Source organism: Aulostomus chinensis, chromosome 13 (assembly GCF_037954235.1).
Source record: "Aulostomus chinensis isolate RoL2024-O1b breed Wild chromosome 13, RoL_Achi_v1.0, whole genome shotgun sequence".
NCBI lineage: Eukaryota > Metazoa > Chordata > Actinopteri > Syngnathiformes > Aulostomidae > Aulostomus > Aulostomus chinensis.
In genome coordinates, this window is record NC_141332.1 from 13750857 (window position 1) to 13766306 (window position 15450).

At 41.1% G+C, this 15450-nt stretch overlaps 3 protein-coding genes across 3 annotated transcripts; all 3 read right to left on the reverse strand.

The window, feature by feature from the left end:
- Nucleotides 1-3337: 3337 nt before the first annotated feature.
- On the reverse strand, nt 3338-4507 carry LOC147250971 (uncharacterized). The gene is made up of 2 exons (XM_086222467.1): nt 4467-4507; nt 3338-4049 (listed from the first exon to the last, which is right to left on the reverse strand). Exons 1-2 carry the CDS (start codon nt 4505-4507, stop codon nt 3338-3340), a joined length of 753 nt encoding a protein of 250 aa, XP_086078593.1.
- A 1032-nt stretch (nt 4508-5539) lies between these two features.
- On the reverse strand, nt 5540-8961 carry LOC147250972 (uncharacterized). The gene is made up of 4 exons (XM_086221453.1): nt 8831-8961; nt 8403-8750; nt 7430-7540; nt 5540-7310 (listed from the first exon to the last, which is right to left on the reverse strand). Exons 1-4 carry the CDS (start codon nt 8877-8879, stop codon nt 7237-7239), a joined length of 582 nt encoding a protein of 193 aa, XP_086077579.1. The 5' UTR covers nt 8880-8961; the 3' UTR covers nt 5540-7236.
- A 750-nt stretch (nt 8962-9711) lies between these two features.
- LOC147250973 (arylsulfatase I-like) lies at nt 9712-12650 on the reverse strand. The gene is made up of 2 exons (XM_086222605.1): nt 12136-12650; nt 9712-11263 (listed from the first exon to the last, which is right to left on the reverse strand). The coding sequence occupies exons 1-2, from the start codon at nt 12447-12449 to the stop codon at nt 9865-9867; spliced, it is 1713 nt and encodes a 570-aa protein (XP_086078731.1). The 5' UTR covers nt 12450-12650; the 3' UTR covers nt 9712-9864.
- Between the last annotated feature and the right edge of the window lie 2800 nt (nt 12651-15450).

Sequence of the window (15450 nt, forward strand, 5' to 3'; positions counted from 1 at the left end):
TAAACTGGACCAGAGTAGACTAGACTCCTCTATTACTGTTTTACCAAACCACTGAGTGTGTTTAGTAGGTGGGTGGGGGTGTGTTTTGGAACATAGTTCAAGAATTAGTAAAGTGGGAACCTGCTCTTTTGTTCTTTAATGGTGACTGAGCTGCCACCTTCTAGCAGGAACAATCCATTACTGCCAGGCAAAGGTCAGTCCTATATTTTGTGATGGTACAGTCGTTTGAAAATCATAGCCCGTCTGTAGTTTTCAATTATTTAAAATCTCCATTAGCTTAGAATGAAACCTTCATAGATACATAGGGTTTCTGTGCTTTTCCCTATAGAGGTCAGACTGACCCTCAGGTTATTAACATGTGTTCACTTTGAAGTGACAAATCTCCACCAAAAGCTACCATGAGTTCTCCTACATGTTGAGGAGGGGAGAATCACCGCTCAGACCCCTGAATTCTTCATGAGGCAGTACCTCAAACACCCTGAACCCAGAAATGAGTCACTATGCCTCCCAGATGTGTTTCCTGCCTGGAGAGGAGTTTGTCTCACTTGGTGACATTTGACCGTGTGGTAGCTTCACACCCACTGTGGTAACAGTCTTTATTTTCACTGGTTGAACTCCTCCATGCCTGTCCACACCGTCGTCCTCTTTCTCCTCTCATTAGATTATGGCTCCCTCTGCTGCTAACTATTGATTTAGACCATAAACACACTGTACTTGAATTAGAATATATTCACAGAGCAATACATGAGATGAATAAATATCCACAAATTTACAAGTAACAATCTGGGAAAAAAAATTCAGAAAAGCCTTAATAAACCAACAGAGGAACACAGTAAGACAACATTAGGACCTGAGAACTGGACTGGTGTCCCTCTAAATTAGGACACCATTTGATACCAGAAGTCCTACCTTTGTTTTCATGGGATGGAAGTTGAGGTTGGCGTGGGCTCATCACATCCAGACTCACTGATGTTATTTCATTTCATTTTATTTTTTTGGTTAAGTATACACCAACAAAAGCAATTACATCAAATACACAAAATTCAATAACCAAAAAAAAAGGAATAGTCTGAAGCTCATGGCTTATAAATGCCATCTCAAAATGAATTAAATGGTAATCAGTAATAGCCCAAAGAAATACTAGTCAAATATATATATATATATATATATATATATATATATATATATATATATCACAGACACACACACACACAAATTTTTCATAAATATTTTCATATATTCATATATATATATATCAGACACAAAAACATATATATATATATATATATATACATATACTTTTTCATAAACTTGTTCAATTTCAACTCCATTTAAATACAATTTAATGTCACAATTAGTCCTTCTACCAACAAAAACCATGAATTTGGTCTTATATTCGTTGAGTGATAATTTATTCAAATCAAATGTTTTTAATACCATCAGCTCCTTTTCTACTCCGTTCAACAACTGCATCATATCATACCCAGAAAAACATACATTTTTATCATCTGCAAACATAACACATTTTAACATTTTAGATACAATACACGTGTTATTTATTTAATGTGAAAATAACTTAGGTCCCAATACCTATCCTTGTGGAACACCACAAAAATACTCTTCTAAAGGATGACTCAGTGTCATTCATTTTTACAAACTGAAACCTATTCTCTAAGTAACTCCTTTACCGAAGTCCACTGCTGTTGTTATATTTTCTTCAAATTCCATCACTGCAAGAGTTATTGATCGATTGCTTCTGATACCATATTGATGGTCACGAAGCAGCTCGTGTTTCTCAACAAAGCCATCATGTCTGTTTAGGAATATATTTACAAGTATTTTAGAAAATTGGGGTTGACGAGAAACTGGTCTGCAATTTGATATCATTTGCTTATTCCCATTTTTGTAAATAGGCAGCACTTTCGCAATTTTTATTCTATCAGGGAACGTAACCGTTAGACAGGATTTGTTGCAAATGTAGGTAAATGGTTTAAGGATGCAATTAATGACTTCTGATACAAGTGACATATCAACATCATTACAATCTCTTGAATTTTTTTATTCTTAAACTGTAGAACGACTTCTAATATATCGCTCTCAAAAATGCCTCCAAGAAACATTGAATTATGACTGTTTAAAGTAAAATCTGTTTCATTATCTTCACTGTTTGGAGGTTTATTTTCTATCTCTAGGTTTGGGTTGACATTAACAAAAAGTTATTCAACTCATCAACAATCTCCCCGATATTCTCAATAACTGAGTTTTCATTTTTTACAATATGTGTTGGATCATTCTTATTATTGTGTTTTTAAAGCACACTCCAAGTTGTCCTAATATTGTTTGGATATTTTTGCATTAGCCAGTTATAAAAATTCTTCTGTTGCCATCTCATTATTCTTTTCAGTCTGTTTTTATACTTCTTGTAGTTGTCCTCTTTTACCTCAGTTGGATGCTTCATGAATTCCATATATAGCCAACTTTTCCAAGCCTTTCCCAACCCCTCTGTTAACCATGGCTTCCCTTTACTTCTAGAGGTTTGTTGAAATTGATTCAGTGAACAATGCTGATTATAAAATGTCACAAATATATCCAAAAAAGCATTATGAGAATCCTTGGCATCCTCCACATAAACTTCTTGCCAATCGTGACTGGAAAGTGCTGCTCTAAAAGCCACGATTGCTTCTGGTTTCTTCTCTCTAACCAATTGTGTGTGTCCTCCGGCTTCTTAGAATAAAACTATTTTTCACTTCCAACATTGCAAAAAAAGGCAAACAATCACTTTAATCAGTCATTTATAAGCTACTTTTTATCTTCCAATCAAATAAATTCACAAAAATATACATATATACAATATATATAATGTTGCACTATCCTTGGTTATTCTACTGGGCCTCGAAATCAATGGATAGAAACTTAGACGAAACATTTTATTAACAAAGTCTTCAGTCTTTGTATGATAGTTGGATTTCAGCAAATCAGTGTTGAAATCACCACAAACGACAATCACCTTTTCAATTTTGATTGTCGTGTTGTTAAATTTATCAATACAGGATCCTGGGATTCAATAGATGCAACTAATCAAAATTTATTTTTTTGATCTCTCAAACTTAATCTCAATTGTTAAACATTCCATCAAATTATCAATAATCGTACTAATTTTCCCAATAACTTTACGTTTAAGAGAGAAAGTATATACACCTACATAAAGAAGATATGTACAAAATATGGTCAGTGCAAAAACACAATTGATGCAAGGTACACAATGTTGTGCAGACTTAAGTGGGTATCCAGTTAAACATGAGTGTGTGGCCACTCTACAGTGCAGCAGGTTAACAGATCAACTGTTTAAGAGAGTAATGGCAGTGGGAAAGAAACTGTTTTTCAGTCTTGTGGTTTTTGTGTGCAGGGCTGTGTCGCGTCTGCCAGAGGGGAGGAGTGAGAACAGTTTGTGCCCAGAGTGAGAAGGGTCTCTGATGATGTTCCTTGCCCTCTTCCTGACTCTGGAGGAGTACAGTTCCTGAATGGAGGGCAGGGGGGCTCCAGTGAGTCTTTCGGCAGTCTTAACTGTGCGCTGCAGTCTGTTCTTGTCCTGCTGTGTGGCTCCTGTGAACCACACGGTGATGGAGGTGCACAGGACAGACTTGATGACAGCGGTGAAGAACTGGATCAACAGCTCCTGAGGCAGACCGTGTCTCTTCAGCTGTCGCAGGAAGTACATCCTCTGCTGAGCCTTCTTCAGGATGCAGTGGATGTTTGTCTCCCACTTCAGGTTCTGAGAGATTGTCGTTCCCAGGAACTTGAAGGACTTGACGGCTGACAAAGGGCTGTTGCTGATGGTGAGGGGGAGGAGTGGCCAGGGCTGTCTTCTGAAGTCCACTGTCATCTCCACAGTCTTGAGCGTGTTCAGCTCCAAGTTGTTCTGACTGCACCAGAACACCAGCCGCTCAACCTTCTGCCGGTATGCAGACTCGTCTCCGTCCTGGATCAGGCCGATGGCCGTTGTGTCGTCTGCGTACTTCAAGAGTTTCACAGCTGGGTGCTTGGAGCAGCTGCAGCGGTCATGTTAACGATCAAAATCGGCTGCAGCAGGAGGCTCACCTCCAGCTTGCCAAGCCGGGTCTAACGTGATGTGGGGTGTCTTGGACAAGTAAATGGTGAGCATACCGTCTAATCATAGGCCGCCGTGCCAATCTTTATATAACGTAATAATAATAATGGAAGATTTGTGTGATTTATTGTGAGCTCTTTTTTGTTTGTTTTACAAGTTGGACCTGTTGAGAAACGAATTGCTGACTGCAGACTCGAAGTCCCACCTGTGGTGATGTGGGTGTTCACCTGTGCTGCGCAGAGGAGGCCAAATAACTGAATTATCGTCATAACATTGATACTATGGATATTATTTAAAATGGAGGCTTGAAAGTCCCACATCATGGCAGGTGGGCATTTGTATGTTGTTTACTGTGTACGTTCCGGGACCTGTGCCCCTCTCTCGCCCCTGAGCCGTCATATGTGCTTAGTGTTCTCGCACCTTACGATTTACAAATTAAGCAATGGTTTTACATGTTGTTTTTCTGTACGTTCCGGGACCTGTGTCCATCTCGTCACTGCTGGGGTGTCATATAAACTTTGCGTTCTCGCACCTTATGATTTACAAATTAAGCACTGCCCTTAATCATCAAACAACATTCCAGCGCGTCTTGTTAGATCTCTTCATGATAAGCATTTGATTCAATGTCACTCATCACAGAAATGTGTGACGCGATGCATTTAATTAACCCGTGTTACCACAGGTGTGATGAATCGAATTGAATAGGATAGAATTGAGTCTGTCAGGATCTGAACCAAAATTTGAATCAAATTAATCACATATATTATTTCGGCCACGAGAAGCATTTAAAATATTTCAGTTCAAGTGCATTTTGGTAAATGATCGTCTATGGAAGTGAAATTTTTTCTTTTTCCACAAATATGAACCCTTTTCACAGTTCCTACACAATGATCGCCATAACCATCACAAATACGAACCACAGAGCATTTCAGGCCACAACTACACATGACTAGACTGGACTAAACTAGACTAGAGTTGACTAAACTAGACTAGAGTTGACTAGACTCCTCTATTACTATTACCACTGAGTGTGTTTAGTAGGTGGGTTGGGGTGTATTTTGGAACATAGTTCATAGAGTCACGATGCCTCCCAGCTGTGTCTCCTGCCTAGAGAGGAGATTGTCTCACTTGGTGACATTTGACCATGTGGTAGCTTCCAAGTCCATTTTGCTTTTGGCCCCAAAATTCCTTGAAATGGCCCTGCTTGGACAGAGTTTATCAGAAAAGATGCAATAATCAAGTCTTTTCACTTGTTTTAAACTGAGTTAACCCTAATTTTAACAAGTTTTAACTTGGGTTACAGGTGCCTGCTGGGATAAAAGGAATCACACTGCGCCGCTGTTCTGTGACCATGAGGGGCAGAAATGTCCGTCAATCATAGTTCCATGATGGCAGCTGCTTGTAAATCACATGTTCCAGTGTTGTCTTAAATGTTGGCCTGGGTTAATGTAGATGGCATGTTTGAAAAGGCAAGGTTCAAGATAAAGTTTATTAAAGTTTAATAAAGTATCAAAACAAAACCACTCTTATGAGAGAAGAAGGCTGTATAGCAAAAACTCAAAGTCACTCTGACGAGGAATACTTGGCGAAACAGAGTAAAAAAGAAATTCAAAGTTCAAACAAGACAATGAGCACTGCAATGGCATGGACAAAATAACCTGACTAAACCAAGCGAACTGGCACAAGACCAAGGGAAATGCAGACCACATATACACATGATGTGAAGGGAAACAGGTGGGCACAATCAGGGCAAGGAAGACAGTCAGACCAGGGGGAAGGGGAAGCTGCCTGAAACGAGTGGAGAGCTAGATTTCAAAATAAATCGGGAAATCACGAACACCACTACATGCATGGACATGACAATTTTTCTCAATGTTTCAGTGCTGCTTTCCACAAACTCAAACCACATCCTCAAGCATTTATGACAGTTATGTGAAAAACAGTAAAGCAAAACGTATTCTATTCAATAGGTTGACTCAGTTTTGACAGTGGTTCAATGTTTAAATTACTGGGCTATTTTTTAGAATGTTCTTCATAATATCTATTTGTACTTAACATGTGCCACAAATTTTGAGTTCGCAAAAATTAGGTTAAGATAAACCGAAAAGCTAAGAAGAAAATGAAACAAACCCACGTAAAAACAAATGTTGAAATGTAAACAAATGTGTCTTTTCCCACAAAATCGTGTTATTCTGCTTTTCCTGCCTCGTTTACCGTCATACATTTTTCACTGGAAAATACAGGTATTATGACAAATATATGTGTACATTGATCATGAATGGGTTTCAGATATACACAGAGAAAAGCATACATTTTGGCGAGGTAAACAGCTGAGACATATGATAGTTTATGAAGTATGAGGCATCAGTGTTTCTATACACAAGTCAAAAACTACTAAACAAAAAAGCTATGGTTTTAAAAAAGTGAATATAAACCAACCGTTACTTAAGCGTGACATACGGCGAGCCAAACTTAAACACGACTTGCAAATGTCCTCTCGCGTGCCAAAGCGTTTGCATGAGCTAACATGGAGAACAAGTAATATCAGTCCGTCTAGTCAATTGAAGTTCCCACTATTTATTCAACAGACAAAAAAATGACCAAAAAAGTCATGTTCTTATGGGAACTGAAAATGGCCGTGCTTGTGACTAAAATTTTGATGTTACAACTGAACTGAAACCTGTGAAGTTGAAGTTTTCTCCTCCAAGGACGAATCTGAGTGTCATCTCTCATGTAGAGACACATTGCTATTCCTTTCTGTAATAAACCTTGATGAGTTGTTCTGTAATAAATACTCCTTCACCTGACATTTTCATCTTTAAATCCATTTCGACAGATTTAGAGCCACTGTGGCAAACCTGTGTTTTGCTTGAATCAATTCATTCTCATAAGAAAACAAGCTTGGATATCTTGAGATAACGGCATCACAAACACATTTTTAGCCATGCGCGTGATTTCATCCTGAGCAACGTTCTCCAAAATGTGCTGAAACAAATCCTGCTGCACAAAAGAATTTCAGCAATGCTACAAGTCAGTAAATTCTATTTTTAAAAAAAAAAAGGTGTGGGGAGAATGTAAAACTTGATTGCTCCTTGATTTCATTGGGCTGAGCAGCTCAGTCGGTGGGGTTACTGGTCCAAAGGTGAGTCATTTATGCTCCAAAAACTGTCTGAAGCATTATTGTATCCATGTTTAGTTGAGTCTGCACAAGAGAGAAAAAAAAAGTTAACATTTAATGTTAGAAGATATTCTTTGTCACTCTCATTGATTCTTGATTGGTCTTTGCATCTACGAGGACAGCCACGATGTGTGAGCTCTTACCTGACTTCCTGCTGCGTCTCACTCTCCTGTAGACGCACCAAGATAGAAGCACCAAGATAAGTAGAGCAGCCAGAGCGGAGCAGACCGGGATCAGGATGAAAAATATGTTTTCTGGAGAGTAAAAGTCACATTGGTAATCCTGCAGTGCACAATCAATCCGTAACCTGTTCATAAAAATTGACGCATTTGTCAGATGGGTGAAGATTATGTTCACACCGACCGAATTCTTGACATTCATGCAGAAAGATGTCACACACGCATAACTAGCGCGAGTCCCTTTTAGTTGAGCATGTTGTCGAAAATTCTGATTTAAGTGAGATGCAGTGTCTCCTAAGAATGTCTAAAATAGGAGTACACCAACTATTTTTCACTGCAAAGGACGCAGCGTTTACTTAATCTTAAAATGATGACAGCACAAAAGAATTTTTTTGGAGGACCAAGTGTCTTCTTCTCATCTAAATCCCAAAGTTCAATGAATGATGAGCTATTTCAGTTAGGCTGAACTCAAGCCAGGCCAATTCATACTGAAACAGATTTTATTTCCACTGGACATTATTCATCATGCAACTTCTGTTTGAGCTGATTTTCAACACTTTCATAATCCCAGTGCTTCCGGCGGTCTTTGAAATTCATCTGATCAGAGAAAACCTGACTTTTTCTACCTTTTGTAGCATGAACATCTTTGCAAGCCTGAATTCTTGACAGTTATGTATTTGAGTCACATTTAAGATAATAACTGAGGTGTCGCTAGAGTAAGAAAGTGAGAGTTTTTGTCAGGTTGTGTCAGTCCAAATGAATGCTGTATTTCTGGTGCAAAAAAACCTCATGTGGGTACTTGTGGTAAATATTGAGTGTTTTGTGGAAGAAGTCGCTGTGAAGTAATATGCACTTTACTCTTTAGTTATGTATGTTACGATGCAAAATTGTTGTATCATGTTGAGATATTACAGTATATGAGCTTTACAATACTTACCTTTAACATGCAGTTGCACTTGAATAGTTTTCACAAAAAGGCCATCATTGATGTTGAACACGTCCACCGTGTATTGACCTGAGTCTGACATCTCCACCCTGCTGATTTTTAAGGTACCACTGCTGATTAAAAACTCCGTTCTGTTTCGAAAAGCATCTTGTATCGTCACTCTGTCTCCCCACACCGAGAACATACTGACGGCTCCGCTGGGAAGCTGCTTCTTACACCGCAGCTGATAGCCGTCAGTGTTGGCTATCACTTGAATATACACAGATCCTCCAACAGTAACAGAGCACTGAGGTGAGTTCAAGGTGGCATCGCATCTTGTATCTGGAGCAGGAATGTAAGCTACAAAAAGAACGGCGAATATGCATTATTCATCATTTTCATCTTATCAGAGGAAGTTCTTTTAAAGAAGAAATCATTACCATGTGTCATACTGATTGATGCCACGAGAAGAAAAAGAAAATGCTCCATAATCTTGTCATCCAGAATAACGTTTCACAGATTCATGAGAAGAGAGGAAATGCTGTTTACACTTGTGGCAAAAGGATGAACCTCATCTCAAGGGCGGTGCCACACAAAGACAGGAAATGGTTTCGTGGACGGGCAGGAAGTTATGCAAACTGCCAAACTTCTCCTTGCACATATTAGGTCAGCATGGTGAGGCGCACTAATCTTGGTAAACACCTGGAGTGTCCATATCTATTCTCAGATGTGATGGGGACAGCAGTTTTGCAAGCGCTTGACCACAGTTTGGTCATACAGAAAAGTTTTAGCAGGGCCTCTTAAAAACACTGAAGACAAAATGGAAGTGAGAATATGATAATCAAAAATACATGTACACTTGTGTGACTGAGAGAAAAGAACAACTGAAAAAACAGAAAACAATTGAGGGCCAAAGATGTGGACAGTCAAAGTAGATATTTGTGACGTTGCGCGGGAGAGGGAATCTCATCCTTCTATCCTTTTATGACCAGTTTAATATATATTGTTTTAAATTTAAAAGACTATTCGCTTGACTATATCATTTTAAAATGCTGTAGTCATGAACCTATCAGTGCGGTAATAAGCATGATATTTTATTGCGTACATAATTGAAGTTGATTCCATGAATCTTAAAGCTAACATAGCTTGCATTTAGCTAAATTTACTATCTATCAAGATTCCAAGACTCGTGTGTGATCCATGTTGATGAGTCATAGCAGCTAGCAATTCTACATTAAGGGAAAAATGTATTGAAGATACTCAAAAGCTGTTCAAATGTAGTCAACAGATGGCCAGTCTCAATTTTGTAGTAATAGGGCAAACGCACTTTTATTCAAAACTGATACATTTGTCTGATCATTTTTCCCTGCCTTCTGAAACACAGTGATGATGGATGATTCTAATTTTTGCAGGAGAATCCTACTTCCTTATTCAAATAAAACAAAATGTACCATCTTTGACAAGTTCAACGAATTTAAATCCTGTTGGACATGATCCTCGTGTTTAATCTCCTGAAGAACGACCTGCTTCTGGACAGTTTAAGCTTCTTCTTCCAGTCCTTAGGCTTTTTCTGAAAAATATTGTCCCAGCTGTCCTCCTCCTCATCTCCCACCCAGGGTACCCAAGCACCTCCATTCAGGGTGGGTTCAGCGCGTGGGTCCTCAGACGGGTACCGTACTGGCACTGCAGTTCGGTTGTAGTACACCAGTCTGACCATTAGCTCTTTGACAACATCTGGTCTCTGTTCAGAAAGGTCAAAACGTTCATAGGGGTCTCCAGTGATGTTGAAAAGCCAAACTGATTTTCGGGGTTTGGTGTGGCGCTCCAGGTTCCACCAGCTGCCAGGAAAACCAGGGAGTGTCTGGAGTGGTGTCCAGTCTCCATACCCAGGATCTCCTGTCAGCAGTTTCCAGTCTCCGGCTCGTATGGAGGCCTGCACAGCTGTATTCCATATCCCATATCCTTTCTGAAGGGAGCCGCTGCGCACCTGGTTGTACAGAGGGTCAATGTTGTGGAGGATCTCTAATCTGGGCGATTCCTTCCCCTCACTGATGGCCTCCCAAACATTATACCCATCCAATCCCTGGGTCAGGGACTCATTGCCACCTGCTAATCCCACTAGTGTGGGGTACCAGTCGGTGATGTGCACCAGGGCTTTACTCACCCTCCTCTTCTTCCTCAGCAGAGGGCTGTGGACAAACCCAAGACCCCGAACGCCACCCTCCCAGTAGGTTCCTTTACGCCCTCTGAGCGGCCAGTTACTGCCACCAGACAAAGGCTGGCCGCCGTTGTCAGTAGAGAAGATGATGACACTGTTCTGATAGTAACCATATTTGCGGAGGGCATATGTTATATTATGGACTGCCTCATCCACCACCGAAACCATAGCTGCGTACTTCCTGCGGGCCACATTACCAAGCCCACGATATGGATAGATATACTCCCGAGGGGACTGCAGGGGGGTATGAACAGCTTGAAAGGAAAGAAAGATAAACAGTGGCTGGGAATGAGGATCATGTGTTGCCAGGATCTTGCGGACTCTCTGTGTGTAAAGATGGGTGGAGTATTTTCCCCTCTGACCCCAGGCCACTGTCTCCCCCTCATGGAGGTCGTAGCCACACACCCCAGGGCCATCACAGGAGTCGTAGGTGTAATAGTTTACACTGCCAGTAAGGGAGCCAAAATATGTGTCAAAGCCACGGCGAGTGGGCAAGCACTCCTTTTTGTAGAAGCCCAGATGCCACTTGCCCACCATGTGTGTTGAGTAGCCAAGCTCCTGCAGCCTCTGTGGAAGGACGACGTGGTTGAAGGGTAGGCAGTTCGGCTGGCGGGGTCGGATAATAGAGTGCTGCAGGCCAGTGTGAATTTGGTACCTGCCAGGTGAAGGATGAAGATTACTGTCAGACAGACGCACTAACGACTCCAACAGATTACACACATTAAGGAATGGGACATGTGATTAACTTGCTGTGGAAAACTTTCCATGATTCGGTTTCTCTTTTATTTCTTTACAATGAATGATATGTGATAGGCATCCAGTGTGTAATTTGGATGGCTGTACATGATCCAAATTACTTATAAATGATCATATTCTCATATGCAGGTTGATGTGGTTGTATCCAACAATGCGGGGGGGGGGGGGTGTCAGCGTTAGCGGGACCAAGTCTTGTGAAGCAGCACGTCCCTTTTTTGCGCCGTGCGGGCACAGGAGAGATGTCTGGCTCAACATCATGCTACTATCGGACAAAAAGCTCCAGCTTGTTTGTATTTCTGTGAGTCAATGACAAACCCAGGAGGCAGGTACGAGTCCTTGCAAATTATGTGCAGGAACAAAATATTCAACCCAAACCCAAGAGAATCATTTATACAATCATGTTTGTGGTACAGCTTTATGACTACCAAAAGAATCCATTTTTTTTTATTCTATTGCATGGGGGGGGGGGGGGCATACTCCGCCAGCATGCATTAATGTTATTTGAAATTAAGTAAAAATAAGTAAAGTTGCTATTTCTATTTCGCAGCTCAAGTTGAATGGAATAAAAATGGAGTGAGATGAAATAAATGAAAATGCTCGATTCGTTCTCAGATTACACGTCCATATGTCAATGAAAACTTCTATTCCAGGCCATATGTTACATATAAAAAACAAATAACTACATATTTGTTAAGATCTTTATCTTCATTTTTACAATTACCAACCAGTTAATTAATCTCAAAAAATGCTCAAATATCCCAGAGGATTTACCTGCCGGTGATGAATTGGCTGCGGGACGGGGTACAGATGGGCTGGATGTAATAATTCTCCAGTTTCACTCCATCAGCAGCCAGTTTATCCAGCGCCGGCGTCCTGATGTCTGTGCTGTGATAGCCGATGTCGTTGAATCCCTGATCATCAGTCATGATAAAAATAATGTGAGGGGGCTGTGGCACAGGAGACCCCTCACCAAAAGTATGCACCGGCTCGTTTTCCACCTGATTCGGACTCATCACGTCCCAGGTCAGGTATCCAAGGCTGAGCAGACTCATCATGGAGAAACCAGTCAGAGCTGTCGTTGCCATCGTTGATTACTATCTGGCCTTCAGTGGATTGTCACCAGTTCATTGTGTCGTGAGTAAAACTTCTCGATGTTCTCTCATGTGTCCTCGGCAGCTACACAACCATCCTTACTGCCGCTCCAAAATGTTTCAACCTCCTTCAAACAACATTTTTCTTTCCCTAGTGGTCCCATTAACCCCGCCCATTTGCCTCGCAGCCTCACTGAAATAACATCAGCCCCCTAAAACACACACAGACACACACACACACACACACACACACACACACAGTAATGTTTCTACTAGACTTCATCCAGGTGTTAATGGTGAGTTTACATCACAGGTTTTAAAGTTTAACATACTTATAGCCAGGCGGGGGGGCAGTGTATTTATATAATTTCATATGATCCCATGGATTCTGGTATGAAAGCATCTATAAACATGAAAGCAACTAAAAGCCTCAAATTATCTGCTCTTGGTAATTTGATCCCACTGGCCCACTTTGCCAGCTTTAAGAATCACCAGAATCCAAAAAGAAACTCACTCCCATCTGAGCTGCTTTTGCAGTGGGCGACAGAGGGTCTACAGACAGACCCGCACTCAGAAAAGCCAGTGTGTGGGGCAGATTGGAGAATTTCAGGGCGGCTGCAGGCCCTGACAGACACAATCCTGGACACTGTTCCACACTCGGCTCACAAACACTCCCTTATTTTTCTGCTGTTTCATGCAGAGCTGAGGCGAGAGACAGAGCAGACTTCCCAGACTCTGATAAGATCTCCGAGCAGGCGTCAAAGAACCGCTTTACAAATCATCCAACAGGTCAACAGAAAGGAGCAGCCATGACTCCTGTGCAGACCAGGTCTTGTACTGGAGACCCTCCTCATAATAAACATTCCCTTATTTGGGAAATGTAACTGTGCGAGGCTGTTAACTAACTGTGAGGACATTACTTCAAATCAATGTTGTTTTACTGGAATGACTGAAAATTATAGAGTTCAGTTATTAGTAATATTAAAGCTGCTTCTGATTGTGGTCAACAAACAGTTCTATTTCATGCGCCCTAAAAAGACACAACCATCATGTCTTGGTTGGTGACATTGCTTGAAATGTAAATATTTTGGCGCTTATTGTGTTGGAAGTTCAGGTTATTAGCCAGTAACACCACAAGGTGTGTGGTGTTGGACTTCATGTAGCTGCCAGAGTAGACGCAATATCATGAGTGGTACTTTCCAGGGATGCAGTATGAGCAGATATTGGTCATGTCTGTAATTTATCAGTATATATCATCAATGATGAGGAACTCTCCGTTTGAAAAGCCAACATTGTTGCAGTTATTGCATCATAGAGAATTGAAGTAGCGAATGTAAAATTCAAGTTCATCGTCCCTCAAAAGAGAACCCGTCATCCCCACTATGATACACTGATGTCTCATACAGTTCAGGGTGAACCCAGAATGAGATGCTGATGGCGTCAGGGATCTAAGGCCTCAACTCTAAATCTGTAAACAGCTCAGGTTGTTGAAGTCAGCACATGAAAAATCAAGATCTGACAAAGTCAAGAGTTGGAAATGTTGATTTTGGCTGCAGGGAGTCTTGTGGGTATGGAGGTTGCTGAGCAGCTAATGAGCCTCCCGTAAAGGGCATGAAAATGTGGCCGGGGATGTTTGCCGAGCAGGAAAGGCATCTATGGAGCAGCGGCAGCAGTGCTGGTCGGAGCGAGTTTAAACCAGGTCAAGTTCAGAAAGAGTGAGTAGAAAAAATGATGCACCTGAAGTTTTACACCCATCTGTTTACTTATGTAGTTTTCCTAGAGCGAGCAGCTTTGACAGCTGGAGGTCTTGGGAAACAATCCAACCAAAAACCACAGATGTTGTGCAATGTCATCAGGTGACCATGATCACTGGTCATGATGACTTCACAATATGTTTCAGTAAAGCTTTGTAAAGGAAATATTCATAGAGACATCGAAGTCGATGAGCCCCCCCAGTGCCTTTTAAGATATGAGATGCTTCCCTGTTGATCGGATCAACTCAGCAAGTCAACAGCAACTCTGCCTCCACCACAGTTCAAACACACATTGACTCGTACACACACCGGTCTAAAGAAGCTCAGAAGGCCACTGACACTCATAGCAATCCTTATGATGAATATCCCCAGAAAAATGATTCCGAGAGCTGATGCTTGTCCTCGTCCAGGTTCATTTTCAAAATATCCACAGAGCACACGAGACATCTCCACCGGGTTGTTTTTTTTTTTTTAAAGGTTTCTTGATATCAGAAGATTTTAATACACAACAAAACCCACCACTGATCAGACCAAGGCTTCACCCAAACACTGAAAAAAAGTTCTGAGAAAACCAATGACTGTCACACAGCACTGGTCATGATTGTGGCAGGTGAATTCTAGACTAGAAATGTATTTTGTGAAGTCACAGTGACTTTTTGTGTTCTTTATCCAGCCGTACGCTCAGTAATTCCCACACGCTCTGATATGAGCTCAAAACAAACTAGCAAGAACACTTCAGCGCTGAGTGTGCCTAGCTGGAGCGTTCAGTTGAGCCAACTTGATTGATTGATTGAACGCTCATTCGCAGTAGGGTTGCACTCCAATGGGTTATAGTTTGTTGAAACGTAAATCAAATAGGATCATCAAACAGCTGGTGGAGAAGAGGTGGGTGACGCACGCGATGATTGTTCGAGTTTGTACGCTGAAAGTTGTGCTCTTGTTTGTCGTTTGCGGCTGTCAGTCGCCATTAGCTTTGAGCTAAATAACAAAGAAGTGAAGCAACCCTGGGGAAAAAAATATTTTCATGAGGTCAAGAAACGTTTTTGAATTCTTGAAAAGGAAAATATAATTTTTTGGAAGAAGCGTTGCTTTGTGTTGTGGAGTGAGATCTACTTTTGACTCAGCACTGCCCCTAGTGGCCTGTCAGTTGATGCCCCCGACTTAAAATAAATTCCCTAATACATTTGGCCATAACACCCAACTGCCAAATAATCCCACAAAAAATTCCACCGTTGACCGAG

Coding starts and splice junctions, on each gene's coding strand:
- LOC147250971 (XM_086222467.1), bottom strand. CDS start 4,507: ATGACGGCTCAGGGGCGAGAGAGGGGCACAGGTCCCGGAAC. Junction 4,050..4,466: donor AGGGGCACAGGTCCCGGAAC/GTACACAGTAAA, acceptor TGACCGCTGCAG/CTGCTCCAAGCACCCAGCTG.
- LOC147250972 (XM_086221453.1), bottom strand. CDS start 8,879: ATGGAGCATTTTCTTTTTCTTCTCGTGGCATCAATCAGTATGACACAT. Junction 7,541..8,402: donor AGTGCAACTGCATGTTAAAG/GTAAGTATTGTA, acceptor TTTACTCTCCAG/AAAACATATTTTTCATCCTG. Junction 7,311..7,429: donor GAGACGCAGCAGGAAGTCAG/GTAAGAGCTCAC, acceptor TCTCTTGTGCAG/ACTCAACTAAACATGGATAC.
- LOC147250973 (XM_086222605.1), bottom strand. CDS start 12,449: ATGGCAACGACAGCTCTGACTGGTTTCTCCATGATGAGTCTGCTCAGC. Junction 11,264..12,135: donor AGCCAATTCATCACCGGCAG/GTAAATCCTCTG, acceptor TTCACCTGGCAG/GTACCAAATTCACACTGGCC.